The 14,214-nt window shown below is 46.3% G+C and overlaps 1 protein-coding gene across 1 annotated transcript in view; it reads right to left on the bottom strand.

Moving 5' to 3' along the window:
- The window catches only part of SAMD11 (sterile alpha motif domain containing 11), a 158,582-nt gene that overhangs the window by 53,050 nt on the left and 91,318 nt on the right, over positions 1-14,214 (bottom strand). Inside the window, 1 exon segment of the mRNA XM_056333045.1 lies at positions 6,181-6,305. Within this exon segment, the coding sequence (XP_056189020.1) occupies positions 6,181-6,305 (125 nt within the window).

The raw sequence follows: 14,214 nt of genomic DNA, 5'->3' as shown, positions 1-14,214 counted from the left end.
GGAACTCTGCACCATTGGAAAGTTGGCCTTCTGCTTCTTCCCACACCACAGGAGTCTCTAATCACTGGGGAAGAGGTCTTTAAGCCATGCACAGACCCAAATATTGTATGCAGAACCAGAGCAAATTGCTTGCTGTTTGGAGCGAGACCTGATATTCTGCCACGTCTCCATTAAGCATCCTGTCTCAGACAATATTCAGACATCAAACCAACCCACTCTAATCACGAGAGGCAGAAGGAAGAGAGGGAAGATCTACCCACCTTCCTCTAGCATCAGTGAGCCTGATTCCTCCACTTCTATCCATGCAAATAGTCCTACTGCAACTGGAAAGTCATGAAATCTGGCACTGCAGAACAGAGGGTATTTGAGAAGAGAAAGAGGAGAAATTAACAGGATTTTTCCAGGAGAGAAATTATTTAGAGCCTTGGGACCAGGACTCTATCGCAGAACACTTGTTCAAATCCTAAAGCAGCGTGCAAAGCACACACACACACACACACACACAGAGACAGCACCCATGCCTCCTCTGCAAGCTATGGAGCCCTGCAAGGCCCCCTCCGTCCTCCCCCATGCTACGAAGGCCCTGGCAGACTACATTAGCCAAACTGGATAGAGGGGATTGAACTTGTTTACAGACACACTGCTAGCTGCTTAAAGAGGTTCTAAATCCGTGTTTGATGTGCAAACCATCAGCTTTGCTACTGTGCCTTTGTCAAGCAGCCCTGGCTCTGCTCATCCTTGTGTGTGTGTGTCTCTCTCAATTAAGATTAAAAGCACCTTGTGTCATCATCCGCTTGCTTGCAAGGTAAGCCCCTCTGTAGTGCCAGTGCTGTACCCTCTCTGCTGCCTTGCCTTTATCTGATCCATTTGGAAACAACTTTCACATTCTCATTAGGCTCATTGCCTGCCCTCCCCTCCCACATGCACGCTCCCCCTGAGGCATTTAAGCATACTTGCTCTACCTTTGCAGATGTTGTTAAGCCTCTTACTGAATCTCACCCATGCAGGCTGCCTCTGTATGTTCCTAAGGAAATACAGACCTATTATACATACTTTTCCTTTCTTCCTCCATTTGGCATATTATAGCCCCATCATGACTGCTATTTAATTAGCACCAAGGAAAGCTTTCTCCAGCACTTTCCACTGCAGAACATCACCAGAAAAGGAGGATGCAGCAGAAAATCAGGTTCACAGGGTTCACAGAGGACAGACCATTTACATTCCCTAGGTAAACTGGCCTGGGAGCTCTGGGCATCACCAAAGCTTATTTTTCCAGGTAGGCTGTCAACATTCCTCCCAACGGCAGACCTGCAGACTGTCAGCACTTAGGTGAAGTAGCTCACCTTTCCTCTCTGCCAAGGGAGTATCTCTCTGACCAAGAGCCAACCTTACCTCTCAGCAGCTGGACTGGCTAGCCCCAGGTTTAAAAAAAAAAAAATTCTTAAAAATGAAGAAAAGGTCCAACACTGGCTAGAGAAGTAGAAGAGGATTAAATCTAGCAGCTGACACAAGCCCAATGTAGACATAATCTAGACTTCAAAAGAGGGGCTAGATACCATTTTGATCAGTGAAGAGCAACAGAGATGGCAGAGAGGCAAGTGCCCTTCCTTTACACTACGTTCTCTGATCCTCCACAAGAATTTACTGCACTTTCAATCCATGTGGGAAACAACAAACTTGGCACACTTGAAATCTGCACAACTGTTTGGTGTGCAGGCATTTATCCAGGGACTACAGAAACCAGTGTGCTCTATTTTGCAAGCACAAGCACCTCCACTCCCCATCAGAAAGGCAGAGAAAGCAGACATTCACTATTCTTAAATGTCTGAGGACATGATACTGTCAACAGTCAACCCAGATGAGAAGGAAGGAAGAACAGTGTGAGAGGGTGCAGATGGGTAAAATCCTAAATCGGTGAGGCAGATCTCCTCAGCCAGTTAAGAATCCTTCAGAATTACAAACAGAGCAGCTCCTCCTGAAACCCAGGACCCCTGGGATCTAAGGAAATCCGAGTGCCTCAGTGGTAATTGTAATAAATCCGTAGCGCCGCGGAGCCGGCCCAACACACACAAGTTTGCTCCATGATTAAGAGATCTCTGTAACACCTTAAGGTCCCCCGTGAGCCCAGAGCAGCGAGATACAGCTAGCACGCATCAAACACATAAGAATATCTCAATCATTACCACAGCTGATGGTGGCTCTGAAACCAATCGATAGGGCAATTAGATTTTATCAGAACACGCCTCTCAGCCACCTACTTCTGCTGTCATTGCAGAAGCCTCAGTTACCCCTGCCAGTGCCAGGTCTCCAGGTGACTGACTGAGAAGCACCAGATTTTTGCTTTTTTTGCAGGTTTTTGTTGTTGGCATTCTTTATTTCCTTCAAAGGTTCAGTATCAGGGGATACTTCAAACACGAGGTAAGCTGTCAGCTATTCTTATCTAGACATCGTGCTTCAGTACACACACTAGCGGGGGGAAACACCACCCCCAAATCTCTCATATGCTGAACCTCTAGAAGTAGCCCATAATCCATATCTAGTCCATATTGTCACTGTGGAACACCACCACTGAGGTCTGGCAGAGAAGCTAAGAAGGACAAAGCAGGAAACTGAGCTCTGCTGTTTAGTCATCACTTGCTTTTTGATCTTGGGCAAGCTTGCCGTTTTGTGTCTCGGCCGACTCGTGCACTTCTACAATGTACGTGAAAACTGGTGGAGGGCATTATTTGTCCAACATTTCTGATGAAACTTTCCTTACTGGCAGCATACCTCCCTTTCCCCTGTAGACTAACAACAGCACTGTAGACTAGCAATAACAGTCTGTCCATTTTTTATGGTAAGTGTATTTCCAAAGCACTGCAGTTCTCAGATTTGCTAGCCCAGACTTCTGTAAATGCTAAACTTATGAAGATGTCACAATCACTACACTGGTCTTAATCACACCTAAGTATGCAACAGAAAGCCTAGCCATTTGTTTTTGGTGGCTCCAGATTCCTTCTAGCTCTTTGGGCCTCCCAAGATCCAAAGTACGGTGACTTTTTTTTGTCCCAGCTACCCCAAGCCCTAAGACCGTATGTCCTCTAAACTTATCGTTCCAAACTGCTAGTGCCCACCACTGTGGATTATTACACCCACTGAGGTGGGTTATTAAATCCTCTTCTAGTCAGGGTCAAACTCTGAGTCTTTCAGGACCCAGTTATTTTCTAAGTCTTTCGGCTCCTGCCGTCCCAAACTAAGCTTTTCAGCTTCTGTTCCCAAACATAACCACCGCCATTGACATAAAGTAACCTGTTTTCACTTCTAAAATATCCAGAAGACTTCCAAGGTTTCCAACCAAAGGCCTTATACATTCCAGTAATACATCAGTCTCTTCAGCCCCTTGGGACCTGAACATCAGCCCAGCTCTAGTCTGAACCCTGACTCTAGTCTCACCTATCTCCCAGAATTCATGAAAGCCCCAGAACTAACTATACGCCATCATTTTCCATTAGTTTCAGCCCCTTCCTGCATTTCAACGACCATAAAAGATCCAGGAATACTTCTAATTTTCCAGTCCGTGCTGTTCGAAACCATAGCACTGCCTCTAATCCTGGTTTTAACTGTAAATCAAGGAACTCCCTCACAGAATTAATCATAAACCAACCAACTCTGCCAACTGCAACCCTCTTCTTAACCCCACGAGCCCTGCAATAAGCAAATCTCTTCCATTTGTGCTATCCTTACTCTCGATCCTCTATTTAGACTCAGGCATAGCCAAGAAGCCACGTAACACTTCTGAATCCTGTTTTAGCAGAGCATGCACTCACCTCTCATCGTGCACATGTAGAATTTGCAGTCTGAGCTGCAGAGCAGACTCTGGATTGTCCAGCCTCTACCGGCTGGGGCTGTATGCCTAACTTCAAACCATAAGTGCTAAACCAGCAACAGAAAACATTATAGCAGCAGATTCCAACTTACTTTGAGAGCACTGCAGCTTACAGTCATGAGTGATGCAGGAGTTTTTAAACATGCCAGCATTAATATCATTTATTCAGCACTTTCCATCTCCAAATGCCTTTTTGAGGGAAAGTGTCTCAGAACCCAATGACACAGTACTGTTCTCAAAGGCATACAACGCAAACAGTAGACAACCAGGGGCACATTTCTTCTTCCCTTATTGTTGTAACTAAATGGTTTAAACAACAGCCAGCCTTTTAGACTAACCCAACACTCTCTTAAAATTATATATGTAGCAAGTAGTTATACCACCCTCCCCTTCCAGTGAACACAAACAGAACCAAGATGTAAACCCAGTAATCGGCATCAACTACAAATACCAGCACATTTTGTATCTGTTCCCTTAACTTGTGTGTCCAGGAGGTGGTGGCATAGGTACCAGTTCAGCACATGCTCTAAAGCCAAAGCTGACAGGTTCTGCATAGGCTTTGGCAAATGAGTCTTCCCTTAATCAAACAAGCACATAGAGCGACCCAGCTACAGACAGCAGGGAAAAATTAGAATTAAACTGTCCCTGTGGAGAGGTGACAAAGCCTCCTCTCCCTTTAGAAACCTAATCTCCCCACCATCCCCCCAGCTACTCTTTTGCTGGTCAACTCTTGTTAAGACACACCAGATCTACCACGTCCTGAAACCCTGTGACTTGCTTGGTGGCCTCTGGGGTGAATGAGCCCTCTTCTATTTCATTGCTCAGACTTTCACTGAGGTCACAGCCAAGCACTGTGGTGCGCGTGCACGTGTGTGTGCACATGTGCAGCACCTATGTTTTTAAGAAGCTAACCAGAGAACCTCAAACATAAATTCTAGCAAATAAGAATGAGGACTTCTACATCTAATCTTTTCTACTGCTTAACAACGATGGGAATGAAAAGTATCCCTAGTATTTCTGGAATGGGTCCCAAAGACTTTCAGCAACGCTGGTCAAGACTAGCAGTTCGTCTGTAATGCAAACAGTATTAAAAACCATTTTAACATACAGGGTCAGCTGAGACATATGGACTCAAGCAAGATCATACAGAAAAACTTCTCTCTCTGCCCAGTCTGGCTCTTAGAGCTGTGTAGGAAAAGGGGCTGAGAAGACAGATTAATGAAGAGGATATGAAGATTTAGCTGTGAAAGCAAAGACTGGTAGCTGCCCATTGTCGCTTTACAGATGTGTCACAGATCCCCCAGTTCAGCACAATACATATATGGGACTGAACACTACTGCAGAAGTAGTCACACCAGTACAAATTTCACTGCAGGAAGAAGGAACCCTTCTCAAACCAAAGACAAACCAGGTACCTGCCATGTTGCTGAATATCCTGCAAAGACATTCTCAAAGTGTATTAGATGTGGTATTCCCTTAAGATCCGGGCTTAAGTTACACAGTCAATAGAATGACTTACAAGAAAATATGAACAAAACCCAAAACATACAGATTTTCAGGAAAGGCTTGCGTTAACATACACCGAGGGATCAAATTCTGATTTGGAAGGACAGGGATCACTCCATATAAAAACTAGCGTAACTCCCAGGTTTTCCTCAATTTTTATTTATAATCAAAAGCAAATTGTAGATTCTGCAAACAGCAAACAGATCTCTAGTTTATTACCAGTGCCTCAGTTCTTGACTGATGAATATCTCACCAAAGCATCCTTGCCCATAGCTCCCTTACTGACCTGCAGAGAGGCACAATGCAGGAGCCAAGAGGAGCATTTCTCGTTTCACCATGTGAAGTTGAAACCAGGTGAACTTCCCCAAAAAGCAAGGATGCGCTACAAAACCAAACAATCATGCTCACAAAGGAGTTGGCAGGCACAGAGGCAGCATGGGGAACCTCTGATTAATGAAATTACAAATCAAACCATGCTCTCTGCAAGGCCTTTCTGCTTCACTTGACACTAACCCTGGGGACATTTCACTTCTTTGCTGGCGCAAGCTCCTTTGCCAGTAGTTTAACACAGACCGCTAGATTTGAGAACAACATAGGGCTGAGATCTCAAAAGGACTTTAACATTACCATGAAATCCTTTCCACGTTAATCTTTAGCCAGAATATTAAAAGCTTTCATACAGCTCACTCCAAAGAGTAACACAAACAGCCACAGAAAAAACAGCTGCTGAAAAAATGAACAAATGAAGGAGCAGAAGAGAGAGGAGGGAAGTCAAACCCAGACCAGCAGGACCTGCTCCAGCTGCTTACCTGCTGCTCCTAAGCCAATGTCAATGCTGTTTCTCTTGAATTCGCAGCGGCTCTGGGTCTCTGGCATAACGAGCTGACGGCTCTGATGCAGGTTGGAGATGATAGTGGAAAGGTCGTTATCACGGCTGCAACAGAGCAGAAAAGCACCAAGTTAAGGAAATCCTATTTGCCACCACATAATTGATTTTTGTGTGTATGAGCATATGTGTGCATGCACGCAAGATTCTTTTGTTTGCCCCAACATAGCTGTATCTCAAGAAGGGTTCTCCCCCTCCTACCCATCAGGTTCCTAGGTAACCTCCTCTAGTTTTGGGGAGTGGAGACTAACTGCAAAGCACTTCCCAAACAGCACTCTCATTTCCCATAAAGGACTCTGCAGCTGCCAGAGCTCCTGATTTCAGTTTTGCCAGATATAACTTGCGTGGGCCAGAACTTACATCTCAGATGGAAAAACTGAAAGTGTAGAAATTGGCAGATCTATTCCAGAATTAATAGGAACTTGAACTGAAATAACTGATAGTTTTCTATCAGTTGCCACACTTCTTTTCTTAAAAGAATTAAGTTTTTCCATTCCATCACTGTTGGAATGCAAGAATACTTTTATTTATTTGAATAATAATTTTGGGTTTAGAGAGAAACCCACCATGGTCCCGGATATCGGCATTACTCAGAGCTGAGGGTACAGATTTGTTTACAAAACTAATTTTCAACTCTTCACTAACAGATCCTGAAATAATTCTCTCTTCCTTCTGGGAAAACAGAATGCATTAGAGCAGTTCAGCATTATTTTGCCTGTTATCCTTGCATGAGACTGCTGCTAAGTAGGCTAGTTTAGTTTTTTTCCTTTTCTTTTTTTTCCTTCTATGGAGAGGAAGAGCACAAAAAGACATCCACTGTAGCAGATACTGCAGTTCAGCTGGCAAATGCTTCTGCTTGCAAACTGCTATCCACTTGCTAAATATTTCTGAATAAATGATATACAAACACTGAAGAGGAAGAACAAGCTAAAACGTATCCATGATACTAAATGGAAATGCTGGAATATCTCCCTTCTGTTTGTTTGCAGTATATGTTAAATCACCCATCCTTCTAGCACAAGGTGCTTGCCCCAAGCTAAATGTGGCTATTTTTCTTCCTCCCGTCTTTCTAAATGGAAGATGACAGCCAGAAGAACTAGAGACACTTACAAAAAAATTATACATATTAGAAACATTGCCCTCCCTCCCACATCCACAGCTCCCTCCCAGCCTCTACTCACATGACAAATGCACCCACTCTGTGCTGCTGTGACACACAGCACATGACCACCAACTCACTGGTGCAGAGGAGAGTGTCCTCACCTGGGACCAGCAGGACAACACGGAGGGTGCATTATCTGCAGAATTACCTAGCAATCATCTTCCCTTAAATATCCCCCACTTATCCCCCCCTTACCTCCTCCCCACCTGCTGCACCCCCACCTACAGGCTATCAGCACTAGCAACAGGAGCAGATCTGCTCAAATGCTCCAGAGAGCCCATCCCTGCTGCAGAAGCAGGGGCTAATCTGTCGTCTAGCTCTCTGCTAATCAGATAAGTTTATGACAGAAAGTCTTTAGACAGAGGTACTTTCAGCAGGCGTCTGGCTCCAGATTTTCACAAGATGTAGCAGACAAAAACAGACTCTCATTTCAGCAGCCGCTGTCATGTTCCCTGCTGCTCCCCCCCCCCCCGCGCACTCCCCCCACCCCCAATCTTAGCAATGAGATAGGATGCTCAGATCTCAAAGCCTTTGAGCACCCATTGCATCTTCCTCCGCTAAACCAGTTCAGATTCCTCCTTATGCAAGCAGAAGGCTAATTACTTAAGCAAGCCCACAGGTGAGTGGGAAGCCCATTTCTCCTGTGCCAAGCAGTTTTGGGTCTTATCCTCTTTTAGCTGCCACCTTTAAGATGCATTATGCAAATATTTTGGTGTCTTAAGTCATTTATGGGATTAATGTGAAGTGATTATCAGTTCTTTTTAATCATGCCAATCAATAACTGGATGTCAGGGACAGAGGACAAATGCAGATAAACGCTGCCATCAGCACAATGCACAGGAAAGGGCAGAGGATATGAGCCAGAAGTGCAGAGCGAGAAAGGCAGGGAGTAGGAAGAGAAAAATGGGATAATTACATCTTTGCATTTGCAGAGTGTCTTGCATCCCAATCGAGCCCAAAGCACCTCTGATATGTAAACACATTAAGAGAGCTACCAGAAGGAATTGTTTTCTCCACCACCAAAATGCAACTACCTGTCCTTCTGGAAAAGAGCATAGCAACTCTTTCACATGACTTGATTCTCCAAAATGCAAAGAGTGCAGAATACTGTGATATATCCACCAAAAACTATATCCCGGAGATGTATGTGGAAGGAAACGTTACCACACAAGAAACTGTATTTTTCTTCCCCAAAAATCTTGAGGGTTTAGGAGATTTTCCAAGGCCTTAAAATTAAAATCAGCATGGTATGCAAAGGAGCATTAGCAAGTCGTAACTCCACATGGGAGCAGATACCACAGGGCTGATAGGCACACACTACAGGCTTTGAATTCAACTCAGTCCACCCACGCAATTCGCAATTCGGCAGGATCCCAGGAAAACATGGCTTTGCCGGAATACCTTTGCAGAAGGCAAACGGAACACCAAGGTGACATTGAGAGGAAAGGGGAGAAAGACTAGAGATAAGGCAAACAGGCTACGACAGCTTTTAGTACATCAAACTGTCCCCAGGAGTTGTTCCTTTTGTCTTAGCGCACCAGAGGTTTGAAGCAGACTGCCTTTTTGTTCTGGGCTTGTTCTACACCTGGCGCAACGGGAGGTAGCTTATAGCTGGGGCTCAGTCTTAGCATGAGAAAAGAGAGTGAAAGGTAACCAGAGCTGCTTATGAAAAATTGAGATACCTTTCTGTGTAGGTAAAGGCTTTAAGCATTTTTTTAAAATGCTGTAGGCCAAGCTGGCCCCAGCAAATATAGCTCCACGCAGCTGCAAGCACACTCAGGGACTATGTGGACTCTAATAAGGGACGGACTTGTGTAAGGCTCTGCTCAGACCACAGAGGTCTTTCTACCACCATGTTGGGTCAACAGAATAGAACACCAGCTTTGGTTCTGCAGCTGACAACTCTCCCACCTCCAGCTTACCCGTGACTTGCATGAGATAGTAAACAAACATCACTTTTACAAGAGACCCTCCTGAACCTCCACAGAGCAAAGCCCAACCAACTGCTTTCATCTCAATGCCATTTAATAGAGGTAGTGAAAGTTTAACTTTTAATTGAGTTTCAGTTCTTCAAGTCCTATGCTATTTACACAGTGCTTTAGCCAGGAAGAAGGACTCTGCCCAGCTACAAGCAATTTTCAGAAACTAGCTGCTGCTGCTTACTTGCTACCCTGGGCTGCGGCACTGCAACTGCGCTCCCAGCCCTGACACCCCACTGCCTCAGGTTCGCTGGCCCAGCGGGAAGGCAGAACACCTAGCACTGCCACAGGCTGTGGGACACCTGCTCGGTCCATGTACTAAAAGTTGCAAAACATGAGCTGTGCCTCCAGCCTGGCCAAACCCCTTCACAACTCAGTCCTGCCCCCAGCCCTGAGGCGAACACCTCAGCCAAATCGCCTTCACCCACACCAGCAGGCAGACATCTACCTCAGCCCTGCCCCATCCACTGGCCACAAAAATCCTAGAAAGAGCCTGGCAAGTTTCTCCACAGAAAACAGCTCTCTGAAAATTCAACCAACCACTCACCCTCTGCTGAAGGTGAACCGCACAGCATGCTCCTTTCGGCAGAGCAGCCCCGGCGCCCAGCAAACGCCCACGGCACCGCGGCACAGGGAGCCCCTGTGCTCGGTTAGTGCCCACACCTGGGCAGGGATGCTGGTCCTCTGCCCCGTGTTTCAATGGCCTTTGACTGACTGTTCCCCCATTCCTCAGTCCCACTCCTCATTCTTCACTCCTACCTGTCAGCTACAGACTTGTGTGCCCACATCCCGTGGAAAAGGCCCAGCCCAGCCCCTACCAAAGCCCATCTCGCAGGCACTGGGTCTCCATGTCCAGAGCTGAGCAGCGCAAAGCGCATCCTGAACAAGTGGCACAGCACAGAAACGAGACCCTCAGCCCAGAGTACAGGGTGTTCTCTGTGTGTTCAACCTGCTCACCATACAGGACAGTGTTTTGAAAAGACAGCAAGTCTCTTGAGGAAAAGGATGTTTGTTCCTCTGGGTTTATACGCCACCAAACTCGCTCACAGGAATCCTGTCATAGACCGAACAGGCAACAAATTCATCAGCTCAGGGCCCCAGCAGGCAGAGCCAGTGCAGGATTAAAGATCCTTCCCTCAGAGGGAATACAACAGGCAAAAGAATATCCAGCTTTGCAGGACCCAGGTCAAGCGTGCACTTTGGGGAGACCAACATACATGCAGTAACACCTAAAACTTGGCTGCTTTGTCTGGCATAGTGAGTGATGCAACTGGAGGCTGGGACCTAGGCTCACTGGAAGGGAAACTGGAATGGGTGTAACAGCATTCCCACTGAAGTCCTCACCAGCAAAAGCCCAATTCTTGCATGACCTCAGCGGGAAGGAGCCTGCATCAAGGGGAATGCAGAGAGTTAGTCCTTCGCATGTAGAGGATTCCCCCACCTGTGTGCTGAAGGCAGTCATTCCACCGAGATGCTCACTTGCAGCCCCAGCAGGGCAGAGTCACGCTCTGCTCTTCCTTTGTCTTGTCTCTGAGCCGCTGCTGGGTGCCTGTTAATGCAGGCACCCCCCCAAGACATGCACTGACACATGCACACACAATCAGATTAAAGGTCTGATCCCTTCCAGTAGCATAATATTATATTTTAAAAAACGGATTAGAGAAGGGGGCTTGAGCAAGATACAGATCTCCTGAAAGGTCAAGGAGGAGACAAATAGCCTTCTGTAGGGCTGCAGGTTGCCATGGCAACGTGCAGTTTGCATGGGTTTTGGTAATTAACGGTTTGGGGACCCACAGTAATACAGGTATGTTTCCAAGCAGCAAGGGAACATGTTCTGAGGCATGACTGCCTGGGCACTTCCATCTCACGACAGCAGGTTTTGCTCTTGCAGTAAAATGAAGGGTAGAAAACAGAGTATGTACTGTCAGCAACTCCAGGGGGCACGTGGCTGGTTGGCCGTGTACAGATTTGCCTTCAAACTGGGAAGTGACTCCATGTAACTGACGGTCTTGTAAGACCTTTCTTCTGCTATCTGGCTCAGGATGGTCAAAGCTCTGATCACAAGACATTTTTCAGTATTTCTGCTATTTTGGTGGGCAAAGTTTTAGGAAAGAACTTGTAGCACTACAAGATTTTTGAGTCTGAATGTCAAATCCAATAGACATTTAACCTCAATACAGAACATTAAAATTCACCCTTGTCTGGTACCTGAACAGTGAATATAAACATGCCTAGTAAGGATAATCTCCTGATTATCCTGTTGCTCACTCTCTATTTGAATCCACCATCCTGTTTTTCCAACATCATACTTAGCAGCAGCGGAGAGGAGTACAAGGTTACAAATTTGGAGGATCTTGTGTGGCAAAGAAGTATGTGGTGACTGCTGATAAAGAAGTGAGATCCCATCTTCAGAAAGCTGTCCCTCCTACTAAGAAAGAAGGGAAAGGTAGCAGCTACCTAACAGCACTGTCGAACCCTCAAGGCCAACTCTGCAGCTTTGGGAACAGCTGCAAGTGGCACAGACCTCATAATGAACCTGGCCTCATAAGGAAGACACTTTAACAAGGAGTAAAGCTGGCAGTGGTGATGCGTGCTTGTTTATGACTGTGCTCCACATAGCATCGGAGAAGTAACCATCCCACCAAACATGCCATGTATCTATCCTGCCTTTTCCTTGCCCATTTACCCACTGAAAAGAATGTCCTAGGCTTTTGCAAGCTGCTTTCCATCCAACAGGATTCCCACCCTGCCACAAGGCTGTGTCCTGCTGCCAAAAGCAACAGTAGGATAAGTGGCTGGGTATTATTATGAATTGGGCAATTTTCAAAACCTAATGAAGAGAGGGCACAGGAGCAACAGATCCATTTACTAGGAATGCAGGAAAGCTGTGATAAGGGTTTTGCCTAAGCCACAGGCAACTGAGCAAGCTCACTGGTACACCACAACTCGGGCCATGCATGCTGCAAGCAGCAACCACAGAGCTTTTAAGGACAAGTACAAATGGCTCCTTTACCTGCATGTAATATGAAATGAAATCTGCTCTCTAACAAAACGGCCATTTGACCTTGGAGGGTATTTCTGAAAACACTGGACACTTGACCTGTTACACTGGCAGCGAAAGAAAACTGCAGGGGACCACAGCATAGAAGGCATATGCCACAGGTTCCATGCTAGGTGCAGGAAAAAACAAAACAAGTCTTTCTCATCCTCAGACCTCACATCCAAACCCAATGAACACCACTGTAGGACTCTGGGAGTACAGTCAGGACACCACAGATACAGATCAGAGCCGACAGTCTAAAATTCCCTGTCACAACCCAATGCTCTGATATAAGAAGACCGTTCTGCAAAGCAGCAATGAGATGTACTAATAACTAATGGCTGCAAAAATTACCACTGGAGGAAAAAATACATTGCTAATGTTCTCTATGAATGCTTTGATTGCTGCAGTGTCTATGTTTAATGGAACTAACTGGTCCTCTGTCTCTCCCAAAGCTGGTTGTTCTGATGAGACTTTCTGTAATGGCAGTATAATGGTCCACCAGTGGTCATTTGATAGCTGCAGTGCTTACAGGAAAAGGCACTCAAGGAGACAGACAGCCACATCAACTGGTGGAAACATCACCCAGACAGAAGGTGTCTATTTGGGACAAGATGTCACAACAATCCATTGACTCATCTGTGCAGTCCGCAGCGAAGCACCTGCAGGACAACAGCTAAACCAGCAGGACTATCATTTCTGGCACACACTGCATGAGCAACGTCATCTAATCTAGTTAATGAGCCACAACCTGTGCTCAAGGAAGGAGAAGTCCATCATAGGAACTGCCACTGAACTGTCAGACTTGCTAACTGTGGCCATCCCTTGGGATGTATAAATGAATTAGGAGCAAGCCCTTCCAGGGACGCTGTGGTAATCAGACATGCAGCAATCCAGTGCGACCAGCTTCTGGGAATGATAATCTTTTCTTGAGCAACATCTGCACCATAATGCTCTGACTGGCACTGTTTGAAGCCAGCAGCTATTGCTCCAAGATCCCTTCTAGTCCTGTCTTGTCCCCTGGTCCTCCTGCTGACCAGCATTTGGACCCTCACTCCCGTCACCTCTCCTCAGTCTCAAATGGTCCCAGCAAACTAGTCCCCTACACCTGCTGAAAGCCCTCTTCCCAGCCTGGTTCTGGAGCCAGCCCTGCCAGCACATTCAGCATGCAGTGACTTACAGAGGGGACTAGACAAACGGAGCAGACACCTCAGTCTCTTGGCCCCTCAAGAGAGGGTAAGCAGAGAGGTGCTGACAAATGCCTGGGCTGCCCTGCCCCTGTACGGCACCAGAGTGCAGACATACCACCCTTGGGATCCTCCAGAGGTGGCAGCTTCCAGCAATTGTTAACCCAAGCCGGATTCAGACTGGGAGCAATGCCTTTTAAATGTATTTCATTTACAGACATTAGCAGCAACTGCATCTTTAACAAGGAGAAGGATGAGGAGACTAATGGATGGAGACAATTAACCAAAATATAAATCAGTGTCAGAGTCTCTGCAGTTAGCAGAGGCAGCCAGGCGCCCGCAGGGTCTGGTGATTCTTGCAACATGCTGCTCACAGTGACTGCAAAGAGTGATTGCAAAGAGAGGGAAGGAGAGGGGAAGGAGAAAATTTGGTCAAAATGTAAATAATTTTCAATAGTGGCTGCCTCCCTGTTTGCTGCAGCCCTCTCCAAATAAGGAGGCAACAGTAACCTCACTACAAAGGCCATGCCCCGTCCTCCCCACAGGGTGAGCCAGAATGCATGCCTCCTACTGTCTATCCTGCCGCAGG

This window comes from Falco biarmicus, chromosome 3, assembly GCF_023638135.1.
Source record: "Falco biarmicus isolate bFalBia1 chromosome 3, bFalBia1.pri, whole genome shotgun sequence".
NCBI lineage: Eukaryota > Metazoa > Chordata > Aves > Falconiformes > Falconidae > Falco > Falco biarmicus.
The sequence above is the reverse complement of the archived record's forward strand: the minus strand, read 5'-3'. Positions and strand labels throughout refer to the sequence as shown.